The 15685-nt window shown below is 43.3% G+C and overlaps 1 protein-coding gene across 1 annotated transcript in view; it reads left to right on the top strand.

The window, feature by feature from the left end:
• Window positions 1-3470: 3470 nt before the first annotated feature.
• Window positions 3471-15685, top strand: part of cavin1a (caveolae associated protein 1a) — a 21715-nt gene continuing 9500 nt past the window's right edge. The window contains exon 1 of the mRNA XM_042086411.1: window positions 3471-4718. Coding sequence (XP_041942345.1) covers window positions 3981-4718 — 738 coding nt within the window. The 5' untranslated portion in view covers window positions 3471-3980. The remainder of the gene's footprint in view (window positions 4719-15685) is intronic.

The raw sequence follows: 15685 nt of genomic DNA on the forward strand, positions 1-15685 counted from the left end.
GGAATCACTCAAAAGCATATGAGTCACATGATCAGTCCTACCTGTTTCATAACTGGGCCTAGGCTACTGTACCTGGATTATGTTTTTTTTAGACCTATTATGCCGTCTTACGTTTTCTTGGTGAAGGGTTTTTGGGTGGGTTGGGTTCTTCTGAATATTACATTTCATAATTAGCCTATATATTAGGACTAAGACTAAGTAGGCTATTTATTATGGTGGGTCTGGTTTCCCCTTTAATTGATTTCCCTGCCACTGAGTCATCAGCAGCAGTCATCACCTTTTAGCCACATTAGGCTATGCTGAACATTGCAAGTTATGTGGTTGTGCCATTTCCTGTGTTGTATCATAATTTGCTCTGCAGCACTGGCAGGTTTCAAGACAACTCTGTCTTATAAATATAACGCAATTAATCATTTTCACAGCGGTAGCCTACTGTATACATGAAATGTTCAGTGTAAACATCAGTTCAGCATTTCAGTTGCACAGAGCATCAAGTGCTACCTCTAGCTGAGGCCTACACCTGACTAGGCCATTGTAGTTGATAAGTCTAGATTTTTTAGAATAGCCTGAAAGCATTCCAAATAGCAATACCTTACCAAAAATGAGATTGTGAGATTAACTTACTTACTTTACTTTCAACTTTATTCAAGACACAAAGGTCCATAGAGACAACACAGTACAGATATATAAATGTAAAACAATACAAAACATTTAAGAATGATGCAGATGAGGCATCATTTACAAAACATATACAGGCTTCGGGTCCAATGTTTCCAAAAACAAGATGTGTACCTGGTGTCACTCTTAGAGACATCAGCTATGGACACAATAATCATATTCTTAGACCCTGTCAGTCTGCACATGAATCTATACATAAAATTTCTTAAAACAGCGTTAAAAGTGGGCACATTGTTAGACACAAACATTTCACTGGCACTACTCCACCTAGGGATTTTAAACACAATTCTTAGTGCATCATTATAAGCCACATGAAGTTTTTTCATTTTCGACTCACTAAAATTACACCACAGGTGGGCAGTATACAGTGGAGTGCAATAGGTTTTGAAGAGTGAGATTTTAACATCAGGAGTGCACATGTGGAATTTGCGTGCCAGCATGTTTGCCTGCCCATACAGTTTTCCACACTGACGCTGCACATCATCATCATCACAGAGGTCATCTCTTATCACATGTCCCAGATATTTAACTTTCTTTACAACCTATAGTGGTTCACCTGCCAACGAGAAAGAAGGATAGACACACTTCATATCCTCCTTTGTTCTGGCGATCAGTATCACACTCTTCGTTGAGTTAAATTTTATATCAAACATAACTCCATATTGAATGTGAGTTATTATTAATCTAGATATTTTACATGGCTCCCACCCAAAACATAACTTCCCTATTAGCCTAAGCCACAGCAACAGGCTCTTGTGAGGCCTCTGGGCTCATTGTGAGATTTCAGACTTTTCAGTTATGGGCTGAGGAATTTCTCATAGAGTCTGTAATGAAACAGAGTGTATATTTGGAACTGAACTGTGTGTGTGTGTGTGTGTGTGTGTGTGTGTGTGTGTGTGTGTGTGTGTGTGTGTGTGTGTGTGTGTGTGTGTGTGTGTGCGCGTGTGTGTGTGTTTGTGTGCATATTTTTCTTGTTAGGTGGTAGTTTAGGCAGGCAAACTCATGTTAAGACTCATTGTTCAATCAGTGCTCAGGGTTAACATTTCTGTTACCCAGTGCTCAGGGTTAACATTTCTGTTACCCTGCTCTGTATTCCTGACTTAATTCATCTAACATATGGGGCTAAGGGAGAAATTTTTCATGTCAGTTGATTTATAAGGGTGGGGGTCCACAACTCTAATTCAGTACACTTTTTGTAAAATTCATCAAATTGCTCCTCATGGCCCATTGTTGTTGTGTGCACTTCCTCATACGTACTGTAGTTTAGGTTTCACAAATAGGCATGGATTGACTGTAAACAATCTCAACCAATCAGCAGACTGCTTAAGGAGCATAGGGGAGAGGGGTGTAATTTGTTTGGGCTGTTTCCGCTCAGCTCAAATATCAGCTAAGCAAGACACTGATTAAAAGTCTGAGAAAAAAAAAACTGAGAGTTAGTTATGGGCAACTCATCTCCCTCTAGTGGCTGCCTTGCAAACCGCAGCATTATACAACTGAAGACTAGCCTGGCGGGCCATCCTATATAAGTTGTTGAAATGTATAGTCTGGAATCGAACCATTCACCTCGCTTAATCCAAGGGGCGGGCAGAGAATTGTCTTTCAAACTGCCTAGGCATGCAATAGGCCAGCGCTACGACCATATCCGTATCCGGTCGGAAAAACGGCAAATACGTCCTTCTTCGAAAGGAATGACTTAAGTGCATTGTGTTGCTCAACTTTCAAAGAAAAGCACAAGTCCAACTCCTCCAAAGTTGACGCCAACACCGATTCAAACAACCGCTCTTCGTTAGCCATAGCCACCTTCCTTGTTGTTCACCGTCACAGAACTGTCGTTATCCTGTTAAGCCCGCCTTAAGACTCTCTAACAAAATAGAGCGCTGTGATTGGATGACGTCCACGGCGTCAGCCAATAGAAATCCCTATGGTTTGATACTAGACGTACAGGCTGAGCAAATTAATTTGCCGCCGCTAGGGTGCGTCTAGATTTCTAGGCTAACTGAAGACAGATGTAGATAATGATAGTTTGTCACAGTAATGATAGTTCCTTATGTTTGTGCTCAGTATGGCCCTATAATCCAATACATTTAATTTAATACAGTGGGACAGTGTGGGTCCCATTCCTTGACTTTTGGATTTGTTTCACTGACTCTATTACCTTGTACTTGTCTCTGTCTGTCTGTCTGTCTGTATATTCTATCTCTCTCTCTCTCTCTCTCTCTCTCTCTATCTCATTTCTCTCTCCCACTCTCTCTCTCTCTCTGGACTTGACACTGATAGCGATACTTTGATCTGCTGGAGATACATATACACTCAGTGTATCCCAATAAAAGATCTATGAATAGATCCATGAATGTGATACAACTTATTTGGATTTTCATGCCTATGCGTTTGTGTGTGTGTGTGAGTGTGTGTGTGTGTGTCTGTGCATGCAGGCGTGTCTGTATGTGCATGCATGTATGTGTGTGTGTTTTGTTTATGTGTGTTTTGTTTATGTACTTTGTTTGTGTTTATGTACTTTGTGTGTTTATGTACTTTGTGTGTGTGTGTGTGTGTGTGTGTGTGTGTGTGTGTGTGTGTGTGTGTGTGTGTGTGCAGGAGAGTAGGAAGGGGATGAACCTGAGAGAGCTTTTTTGGGAGGGGGTGGGACGAGGGGCTGGAAAGGGAAAGTCTGACTGGCCGGCATTACTCCCAGCTCTGGCAGCTGAGCTCAGACAGACATGCACAACCCCCCCACCACCACCCCCACCCCAACACACCCACACACACATGCACGCACGCACACACACACACACACCACACTCACTTTCACACCCACACACTCCCACACACACATATTGGGGCTGTGAGTCGCCTGCCTGCCATTGCCTGCCAGCGTCCTGGGACAGACAGAGGGAGAGAGAGAGAGATAGAGAGAGGGAGGGAGAGGGGAAGTGAGTTTGTGTGAGAGAGAGGGGTCGTCAAACAGGAGAGGTAGAACGCCGAAGAGGGGAGAGTGGCAAGTGGCAAGTGACATATCGGCACAACCGAAGAGGACTTTGGGCATTGTCTACAGCGACGGGGAACAACAACAACACAACTGAATCTGATCGGGATCAGCTCGTGGGACGACAGATTTTCACCCCCACCTCCCCCTCCCACACCACCATCTCTTTTTTTAGGACATTATTTTTACTCACCGCGACTGTTCACACACGCTTGCTGTGTGAGTGCACGCATTGGTTGGAGTTCGAGCGTGTGTGAGCAGGCGAGCGAGCGCGTGTCTTCTACGCATTCGACAGGATCACCCATTTGACACTCTGCCCATGGCTGACCTGAGCCTGAAGCTGGAACGCGTTGCCCTCACCGAGGCCTCCGACGAGGAGGAGGAGGTCCCCTTGGTGAGAGCCGCGGTGAAACCCGCCATCACGCCGGTCAAGAAGAAGCCCAGTGCTGCCTTCGCAACCACCACCACACATGCCATTGCAGTGCCCGCTGACAGTGACGAAGATGAAGAGGAGGAGGAGGAGGAGGAATCAGGGGACTCCCTGGTTATACCTGCCGTGAAACCCACTGCAAAGCCCGCGGTCATGCCGGTCAAGAAAGGGCCCAGTGCCAGTCCCAAGCCTGCCATCGCAGTGCCCGCCGACAGCGACAGCGATGAGGACGACCCGTCCGTGGAGGTGAAACTGGCCCTGGGCTCGGTCGGTGACCAGGACAAAGGCGAAGAGGCCGACAACAACGGGATCATGGTGCTGGCCCTGCTGGACAAGATCATCGGTGTGGTGGACCAGATCCAGCAGACGCAGGAGACCCTGGAGGCCCGTCAGACAGGCATGGAGAAGAACGTGAGCTGCATTCAGGGCGAGCTCACCAAGCTGGCCAAGAACCACACCGGCACCAGCAACACCGTCAACAAGATGCTGGACAAGCTGCGCAAGGTCAACACCAACGTGAAGAGCGTCCGCGGCGAGCTGGAGAGGCAGGCCGGCCAGATCAAGAAGCTGGAGAGCAACGAGCACGAGCTGCTCCGTAGGAAGAACTTCAAAGTCATGATATACCAGGTAAGGCATAGCAGGGTGTGTGTGTGTGTGTGTCTGTGTGTGTGTGTGTGTGTGTGTGTGTATTGATCTGTATGCATGTTCATAAGTATCTGTGTGGATAAGTAGATGAAAAGTGTATTTGATGTCATTAAATGAAACGCTGTTTCTTTTATGTCCTGAAGTACTTTAAAGGAGTCATTCATTTACGGCTGTGTAGTTCTGCAGAAGTGTGCCTACAGTTCCATACGCCTGTGTGTGTCTGTGTGGGTACTGTGTGTGTGTACTGTGTGGGGACTGTGCGTGTGTACTGTGTGTATCTATGTGGGTTCTGTGTGTGTACTGTGTGTATCTGTGTGGGCACTGTGCGTGTGTACTGTGTGGGGACTGTGCGTGTGTACTGAGGGTATCTATGTGGGTTCTGTGTGTGTGTACTGTGTGTATCTATGTGGGTTCTGTGTGTGTGTACTGTGTGTACAGTATCTGTGCGGGTACTGTGCGTGTGTACTGTGCGCAGATCCACACATCTGCATGTTCCATGCATAGTGCTTGCTGAGTGTGTGATTTCTCCATGCTGTTTAAAGTACATACAGATTCCACCTCAGGGCCGGGCACAGCATTCCTCATACAACTTTAGAAAGTCGCATACCTGTGCCAAAAACGAACAAAACCTTCCACTGACATCCCCAGAACGTTTGGAACATCTCGCCATCAGAAGTCTCTCACTCCCAAGTGACTTTCAGACTCTAATGTGTTTGTAATCTCTCACAGATGTCCCATGCTAAAGCCTAACCTGTAAACCTGTGTAAACCTGTATATTGCTGTAGGACTTGCAATGAATTGGCCACAAAGCAATATAATGAGTTTGCAATGAGGTGAAAGGCTGTGCTTGTGGCAGTGTGGTAGAGGATTTCTTAAGTAATGACTTGAACCGTTTGTGCCTATAGGAAGGCCGGTCACCATCATGGTCATGACAGGATCCAGACTCTCCTTTTTCTCATTAGCTATAGTTACTGTAAGGGTGGTGGGCTGGGAGTCAGTCAGTGAGTCGACAACGCCCTTCATGGGCTACTGTCAAAAAATTGTTTCTCACAGACAGAATGCAACAAGTTAAGGAAACTATTTCTTACATTTGTGAACGTTTTCTGTGAGGAAACACATTATCTGCAGTACCTGCTGTACATGAAAAAAAGGCAAGAGAAAAATAGAGAAAATATAAAGCGCCTAAAAATAACTTTTACAAAGGAACACATCATGAGTGCATCAGAAGAGGACATAAACAGGGTGTGTCATCCGCCTACTCAAAGTGCATGGTTGTAAGGTTAGCTAAGAGCTCGATATAGAACTATGAGATATCAAACATAACACCAATAAAACACTATTTCTCTTCCAAGTCACTAGTTGTTCTTGCTCACAGACAATTACAGACACACAAACAGTAATGCATGCTTAACACATACACATATTTCTGTTCCCAAAATGGGGTGTATATGACCCATCAAGGTTCTTGGTCAGGGAAGGGAAGTTTAGATGAAGACATAAAGTCTACTCACAAAGCTCTCAAACCACTTTGCAAACACTTGTGTACAGAGTGCACTGACAAGTGTTGTCATATGTAAATGTCTGTGCATATTTGTGTTTGTGGGATAAAATGATATCAGACTATTTTACACAGTGGCAGTACTTTTATTTTATCAAAGGGACAAATATTTTACATGTAAGTGAAGAGAGAAATAGACAGGGATCATGAGAAAAAGTGGGAGGAAGAAAGTGAGAGAGAGAGAAGAGAGAGAGAAGCAGAGAGAGGGAGAGAGAGTTATCCCTTCTTTTCTCTCCCTGGACCCCGCTCCCTTTTCAGAGTCTTTTTATAGTCCAGTCTGCTGTAATGTCTGCCATGCCTGGCTAATGGTACTACCATGAGAGCGGGTGTAAGCAGAGCCCACAGAGGTTCACCTTGGCTGGGGGAGAGATTTTGACAGTTTCAAAGGTGGCCCCAACCAATTGGAAACTCCACAGCTCAAAATGTGTGATGCCATTGATACTGCTTATTGAAAAAAAAAAAACCCAGCAAAAGCTAACAGGGAATAGGAGTGTAGTCGGTTCCAATCAGACCAACCCCCCACCCACACACACACACACACACACACATCCCCCCTTCATTGCACAGTGGTAAGCTCATCCACCTGTTACAGTCGTTTTCCATGGGCTCCCAGGGGCTGGGGCGTGTCAAGAAAAACACCTGCCCATGCCAATGCTTCTCAGCTCTCCAGGGCTATGCCTGGAGCGTTCGCTCATCCATGCAGCAGGCATGCAAGCAGGCAGCAAGCAGAGGCACAGCTTAATTAGTAGTGTGCTCAGAGACGTCACCAGGAGGTGGCCAATGCACAAATGAATATCCATTTGGTAATGGTGGTGAGGGACACTGGGATTGAACCCTTGGCGAGGGTTGTGCCTCGCCCAACTTGTTGATTCCTCTCTCTACGTCTCTGTTTTATTAGGTAAAGGGACAAAGATAGCCTCACTAATGGACTGTGCTCTCCCTAAGTCATTCAGCTCATTTGGTGCATCAAAACAAACACTGTTGACTCAATGGAGTTTGAAATGGCGGACAGAGAAATAGTCACTCATTAAGGCTTTGGACTTCTTTGTATATGTAGATGGTGAGAGTGGCATTAAGTTTCTCTGTGAACTAAATTAACATTATTCTAATCAAATTCTTTCAGAATTTACTCAAGCTTGGTGACCAGTCATTTCTGATGATCATACAATGCAGTAATCTCTGGAAAAGTAGTCAAAATGACATGGTATTTTTTTTTACTTTCTGCTCAGAAATAGTGTCAAACTCATGTGTGGTCAGACTTAAGTAAAACCGCAACAGAATGGCAAGGTTACGTTGGGTTATACACGATTGTGGTAATTACCAAAACCTTTACACATTGTTTAAATTGGTTAAATGCTTGTAAATGCAAAATGTTTATGAATCTAAATCTAAATAGTGAGGGTCTAAATCACATCAGCAGTCGCCAGCAATCTATTTGCTTTCATAATGTATTGTCATGATCATCATGAACTCACGAGGACACCATCATGAATAAAAATAGCCAGAATAGATTCAAATTTCATACCATGACCAAGAGTCAGAATGCAAATATGACAGGTCTGACTGTCCGCACTTTGCCTAATTCAATACGGTACTTTCTGGAGATTGTATGGATAATACTGTACATTGCATAGGATTATTATTAGATGATTAAATGTTATGATGCATCACTTTTTACATAACTTTTTGCCACATGTAAGCCAATGTTATGGATATATATGACATTGTTATTTTAACCTATGGCAGTAGTACAGTAGGCTATCACAACACCCTCATATGACACCACTGAATGTGACATCATTGGAACTATGACACCATCCGTCCACTGCACCTCCATGGACCCCAACTTAATGAAACACACAAGGAGAAATATCTCCATTGACTTATTTCCTATGCTTCAGAATCTTAGAAAACAGAGAATGACTTCTGATTTAAAAAAAAAAAATGTTTTGCAATTAATAGAAATGACTGGTTTGGACCGATATGTTTTATTACCGTTTGTGTGTGTGTGTGTGTGTGTGTGTGTGTTGTTGTTGTTGTTGTTGTTGCCGGCAGTTGTCTCATTTTCACATCGTCCTCTGGAATGTCTGCCCTGGCTGCAGGTTTCAGCACAAGCATTCAATAGAAATGCTATCAGATGCACAGGGCATTCATAAATCACCTCAGTAAAACAGGATCCCTGCTGCCTGCCACAGGCCACATGCGCACCTACGTCTGCAGGCCCCTGAGCGTGTGTGTGTGTGTGTATGAGAGAGAGAGAGAGAAAGAGAGAGAAAGAGAGCATTATTATTTGCATGGATGTGTGAATATTACGGATCTGGATTCATTTCTGTGTAACTGTAAATATGATGGATACTATTGACCATAGAACTGAGGCCCAACACCTTATATGGGCCTAGTCCTGACGGTGACCAAGTTTGAATCATGGTCTAAGGTCATTTCCCAAGCCCATTTGTCTTTGTACGGCTCATTTTCTGAACATTGGAATTTACATTATAGGAAAATGGTTGACTTCAAAATTAGCAACTAAAGTCAACATTAGACCTGATTATGGTCAGTAGGCACGCCGACAGCGGGGCATCGGGTCCTGTGAGAGGCATCCAGAGGATGTGCCAGCAACCGTAGGTGCCCCCACCCTGAGCAGTACCCACCCTATTGCTGCTTGGTCAACTCAGAGCCATGCCAGGATTCACCACAGCAGAGGAGGCAACTGTTTGACCCTCCGTCTGAGTTTCGTTACATAAGCTATAACGTTGTGGGTTGTCCCACCCAGTGTACGTTTGAACCCTCCCAAATAGACACTACCTCTTGACCCCTCTGATCCCCTGACAACCCATTTCTGTCATTGAGGCTCCATGTTTTAGGGCTGTGTGCTAGAATGCAGTATGTGAGTCTGAGAGGTATGCATGTAAGATGCTGGGGTGTGTGTGTGTGTGTGTGTGTGTGTGTGTGTGTGTGTGTGTGTGTGTGTGTGAGAGAGAGAGAGAGAGAGAGAGAGAGAGAGAGAGAGAAAGAAAGAAAGAAAGAAAGAAAGAAAGAAAGAAGAGTGAGTGAGTGAGTGTGAGTGTGAGTGTGAGTGTGTGTGTGTGTGTGTGTGTGTGTGTTTGTGTGTGAGGTCAGCATAAGAGAGCTGGGGGAAATTCTGTATCCACGTTGGTCATGTGTGCACTCTGACCTCATTTTCTGTGACACTTTGTGGCCATACTCTCTGATTCTATTTATTGCAGTGTCTGAAAGGTGTCAAGTTCACACTGCTTCTGGGTGGGCGTAATATTGTGTGCGTGCATATGTATGTGTGTGTGCGTGTGTGTGTGTGTAAGTGAATGTGGTTTGTGCCTGAGCGGGCATGTGATCATACGTATTGTGAACTGTGAGTATTTAAAAGTGTGTTTGTGTGTGTGTGTGTGTGTGTGTGTGTGTGTGTGTGTGTATGTGCGTGCGCTTGTATACTCTATGTATGTAGACATGCATATCTGTAAGGGCCAGTTGATTTTGAAGGACAGGTGTTAGCATTTCCGCTGTTGCCTGAGAATAGCCGTAGCTGCATTCTTTCATATCTCAGCACAAGGCAGGCCACTGACAGTGATGCTTTATAATTAAACATGGGTTGCGAAGGTTCACACACGATACCTTGGCAACAGCCAGGGCATGGCAAAACACACTCCACACAGAATTATAAATCAATGCTGATAACAGGCCGGGGGACCGCTGGTATGTAGATTCCCTAATACTTCGTTCAGCATGTTTCTTCTTATTTGATATTACTTTAGAGATGTTAATGGCTTTAATTTATATTTATTCATGTCTAGATGTATGTGTAGGTTGATGGGCCTAATGGACTAATGGAGTTTACATCCTCTCATATGTCTGCTGTACCACAGTTAGTTGTGGAATATTGTTAGAGATCAATAATAAGAAGATTCTTGAGAGTACTTCTGAAGTTGAAAACATATTTTTTCTGCAAATGAGTGACAGATGCTACAGCTCAATGCTTGTTTTTAGGTCTTAAAGGATGCAAAAGAAATGAGAGAGAGCTAAACTAACCAAGCTAAGCATTCTCTGGGATATTAGGTCCTTGTACATCAAGCTTACTGATTTCACTTTGTGCTGTTAGGAAAAGTGCTCTGGAAGTGCTCTGCACAATGGACATTATTAAATATCACAATGGTCAAGTGTTATTATTTGATTCTCCAGACACACAAAGTGTAAGTGCACCTTTACTAAAAAATAGAGCAAAAAGCCACTGACAATAGGTCTTCATACCTATAATATAATATAATAATAAAAAAATAAGCCAGAACACACAGAAATGTTGTTTATCTCTCTTTTAAGTCAGGTATAATTCATAGTCACTCAAACAATTATGGTTCACTATTAAATGATTAAAATGTTATATGTATATTTGATAATGCAAAATCTTGTGATTTGTGCTTTAAAAAGGCTGGTGACAGTTAAATGTATGAACTTTAAGAATGATCATCCACTAGGTAGGTAGGTTCGGTGGGCTTCGCTCTGGTGTCTGTCTCACGTCCAGTGGCATGTGACGAGAAGACAGATGTGCACAGACACACCCTGTGTGGTTCACAGCAGCACATCTGATGAGTGAGGCTACTAGCTGTGCTTAGTGCTAAAGTGGCCCTCACTATTGCCCACGCGCACACACACACACACACACATACACACACACACACACACATCAGCCTTACTGTGCTGCTTCTATCCCTTTCGGTCCCTTAGCCTTTTTTATGTAAGTGTCCTTTTTAGTCCAGTGAGTTAGTCCAATAAGTTTTGGTATACATACAGTATGACTTTTATTTGCCTATTAACAGTACCAGTGGTGCATATTATGTGCCAGTCTGATTTGATCAGCTTTTGCATCTTACACTCACCAGAGCATGTTCAGCGGTTGGCAGGGCGACAGACATGGTGTCAACCCAAACACACCCACAGTCAGATCCTTTGCCAGGAAGTGCAGCCTCTCAGTTACAGCATAATCACCACACCCCACCCCACCCACCTCACCCACTCTGGCTATGGCGCCCCTCCTGCCCAACGAATTCCCTCTGTACCCACCCTGCCTCCTCCTGCACACGTCCTCTCATCAGCACCCTCCCTGCTCTACAGCCCCTGGACACAGAGTAAAACTCTGCTATAGTTTGGCCATTTGCCAGTGAAGGTCACAGGTGAGTGACCTATAATTGTGGACGTGCACGCAAGCAGACACGTGTGATGGGGAGAGCTATGTGCTGTATCACCTCTCTAACCCCCTCTACCCAAAATAGTCACGCTCAAGGGTACACTGAAGACAAATGTGCTCATTCACATTGTCACAATGGCAGCGGGAGGCCCCAGTGGATAACTCAGCAAGAGGATAAGTCCGTCGGAGAAACAGACGCATCGCAGGTCCTACATTGTATAGTATAGTATGTTGTATAGTAGCCTATAGTACAATGTTGTATTGTATAGTAACCACAAAACATCAGTGTCAATGTCAGAAGAGGTCACTTTAGGATGCTGGACTTCTGTTGTATTGTATAGTAACCACAAAACATCAGTATCAATGACAGAAGAGGTCACTTTAGGATGCTGGACTTCTAGACAGAGTCTAACAGAAAAAGCCATAGACTGGTCAATAAAAAGAAATGATTAAGATGGGCAAAAGAACACAGTCAAACAGAGTAAGACTAGAAAAAAGTGTTATGGACAGACTAGTTTGTGTTCAGATCATAAAGAATATTTGTGAGGGGCAGATCAAATACTGGAGGAGTGTTTGACTCCATCTGTCTAGCATGGTGGAGGAAGTGTGATGCTCTGGTGTGCTTTGGTGGAAATTAACACAGGACACAAAGAATCTTGGAGAAATGAGGCTATATTATTCAAATCTGCAATGCCGATGGAACACCCTGTTGACAACGCTTGACTGGAGCCAGTTCCCTCCGAAAAGAGGCCAGCAGTTGTTTCTTTTAGAAAGGACATAATATGATATCGCTAATCTTTTCTTGATTCAAATCTAGACTCCTGCACACCCTCATACTTAGCCCACTTATTGGAAGGGCCAGAGGAGATGTTTAACAGGCTCAACATTTCACAGATGCGTGATGCCGTTTGAACAGATGCAATTTGCTGCGTGGTCCACTCACAGATTGGCACAGGGGATCGGGTGTGTCCAGATAGCCATCAGCTGGTTTACCAGGTCATTTTACAGTTTTTACCTCCAATGGAAAACATTAGATATATGTGCAAGTAAATGCACACCTTTTGTGATTGTGCAAGTTATATTCTTATCTTTAAGCTTATTATTCAACTCCCACTTCCATTTATTACACCCTCAGCTGTCACAATATTGACTCTATTCTATAACTCATATGTCCTTCTTGCATTCATTATGGGTGATACATTCTCGATAGATGGGCCCATTTCCGTTTTTAATTTATTATTGTTGAAAATTAATTAAGTCATGCATCGTCTTGCCACACATGAGATTTGGTGGCGGTAATGCATCAACTTTTGAAAAATGAGGTTGCTTCAATCTTTGGATCAAGCCGAGTTCAACATAATCCATGATATCAATTCCCGCCATATTGGATTTTATTGATAGGCCTAACAGAAATCAAATCACAATTTTCGTTACAAATGATCTTCAGCCCAATCCTCACAAAAGTTGTATTCCAGCTTTCGATTTGTGAAAAAGATCACCCAATACAGCGACTCGTAATCGTTGGCAAAGCCGTCAAACCAAATCTCAGCAATGCTTTGAAGTATGAAAATTAAACTTGGTAGGCTATTGGGACACAATTGTGGTGATAGTAATCAGTCGTTGTATCATTTGACCTGTCACTGCAATGACTAAAAATGTGTTTTGAAGAATAACTGTTAAAGGGCCCTATTTTGGCCATCAGAAACGGATAAGGCGGAAAGTTTATAGACATTAAAGGTACACTAGGTTTAGGTATTTTTGCCGACTGTAGAGCTTCCTCTAGAGTCGCGATATATTTATATTTCACTCTGCTGTTGTAAATAACAAACTTCTCGTGACTTATCCCCTCTGTACACAATGAAAATGCTTTTGTTGTAGAGGTGAAGGAATAACAACAGGCAAAATCTCCAAAGAGCTATATCTACTGACAAGGTCGATTCACGATTCCTGTGAGATTTGTTCTTGAAGTTGCATGGCTGGTTTTCTCGGTAGCAACTTGCTACGTCTATGATTCCCTTTAACAGCAAGCAGTGCAACTTCAAACAGCGTAGGCTACTGGTATTTTCATAGTCAGCAGCGCATTTGAAGGAATCTGTTTGCACGCCAGACCAGATGGAACAGGGATTCCACTAAACCTTCCTTCACTAAAACCTTTTTGTGACTAGCATAGTAGCCTATAGCCTATGCATCTGCACTCGTCTATTATTTGAACTCATAGGCAAGTAAGTGAAACTTACTGTACTTCACCGTGGTCTCATAGTCAATGACAAAACAGTTCTACAGTTAATTACTTTAACTATTGACTGACAAGGGATTACCATTGAAAACATAGCCTGAAAAAAGTAAAACTTACCCTAATAATGTTTGAATGACTGAATAAAAATCCTAAGGATATTTATCCTGCAGAGGAGTTGCAGCCCATAGTGCCCAAAGTGTTTGCACTGAAAATATAATTCTACCTCGGTCATACTGTGGAAGGCCCCAAAGTTGATACGTGAAAAGTGTAATTGTCATTGGCGTAGCGGACATATGGAATTTCATCTACACCAAAGGTTTCACATCGCATTACTAACCTACAGGTGATTACAACTCTCATGATATATTCAAATCTGTCTATTCTATTACTGTGGCATCAAAATGTTCATATTGCTCTTTCTCTCTCTCTCTCTCTCTCCCAGAGAGAGAGAGTTGTTCAGTTCATTCTTACCGTAAGGATAAACATGAGAATGAGCACATGTGCAGTACCTTAGCAGCATGCAGTATGTAACAGTATATTTTGGTGTGTATGTGTGAGCCAGTGAGTTTGTCTTAGGAATAGCAGGGATCTTCTTTCTCCTGCATACTCCACTGGCACACAGGAGCATAGGGTATTAATAGTGAGTCAAAATAGCATGCACACACAAACACACACACACACACAGAGAGACAGACATAGGGAGAGAGAGAGAGAGCACTTGTAGTGTTTTGCCAGGTGTGGTGTAGGTGCCATAGTCATAAATGTCTCTGTATGCATCATTGCAGCATAAGATGGCTTGTGCATGTTTCCTCTGGTGATGTGTAAATACTTTCACTTTGGGCTCATTCACACGGAAATGCACGCTTGTACAGAGCAGAGTTACAGAGGAAAAAGTGATGCATGGAATGGGAACATTTGTTGCTGTTCTTCCTGCCCACATTGTTTATTTCCTTGTGGCCATGAGCTTAGTCCTCCCTGTAAGTGTGAATGTGTGTGTGTGTGTGTGTGTGTGTGTGTGCGTGCGTGTGTGCGTGCATGCATGTGCGGGAGGGAGAGAATCACTGAGTGAGTGTGTTCTCTCTGTCATTATGGAAAGGCTAAAGAAGGTTAGGTGGCACACTGACAGTGTGTTGGGGCATGTGTGGAGTGACAGCATGTATTTCTCCGTTTCTGATGGCAAACTCTGATTCATTCCAATTCAAGCCAAAAATGCTGCACTGCAACATGTAGCACATCATTTTTCACTTCAATGTGATTTTGACAATGTCTAATGTTTATTTAAGAGATCTGTAAAACAATTTTTATATATTACAATATGCATTTACACATGTAGAAATTATATTTTGATTAGACAAAATCAATTATGACTAGTTATGAAAGAAATCTCAAATGTAATTGATATGTGTAAGAGTTGTACTATTTGCAATCACAATTTCAGATATCTGAAATGCCATTCTTACTAGTCAAATTCCAGGCCAAAATATTAATAATCTGACGTTCCTGATGCTTGTTCAACCTTTCTTTACAGTATAGTTACAGTATGTACTTGCTGCTTGTTAGCTCAGACAGCAAGTCCGAGAGACAGACAGAGCGATTAGGCACAGTTGCCGATGGCCTGTATAGGACAGCTGCCGCTATGACTCACGCTGATTGCATTTGCCTGTCACCAGAGAGGATCATGGGAGAAATAAAAAATGGAAGGGGTGGGCTCAGATGCTTGAGCAGAGCCCACAAGCTGAAGAGCTGATTAAAGTTCCTACTGTGATCTCTGTATCTCCCCACAGAGTATCTCGCGCATTAACTCATATTAGCGTCCTGAGCCCTTTCAGTGAGGCCACCCAGCCTTTGGTAACCACGGTATTTGTTGTTGAGGGTAACAGTCACTGTGACAACAGTTCTCAAAAAAAGTAGATATTTTTTCTGTAATTGGGTGAAAATGCTCTCATTTTTAGAATTGC

The sequence above is a fragment of the Alosa sapidissima genome, chromosome 3 (assembly GCF_018492685.1).
Source record: "Alosa sapidissima isolate fAloSap1 chromosome 3, fAloSap1.pri, whole genome shotgun sequence".
Taxonomy (NCBI): Eukaryota; Metazoa; Chordata; class Actinopteri; order Clupeiformes; family Clupeidae; genus Alosa; species Alosa sapidissima.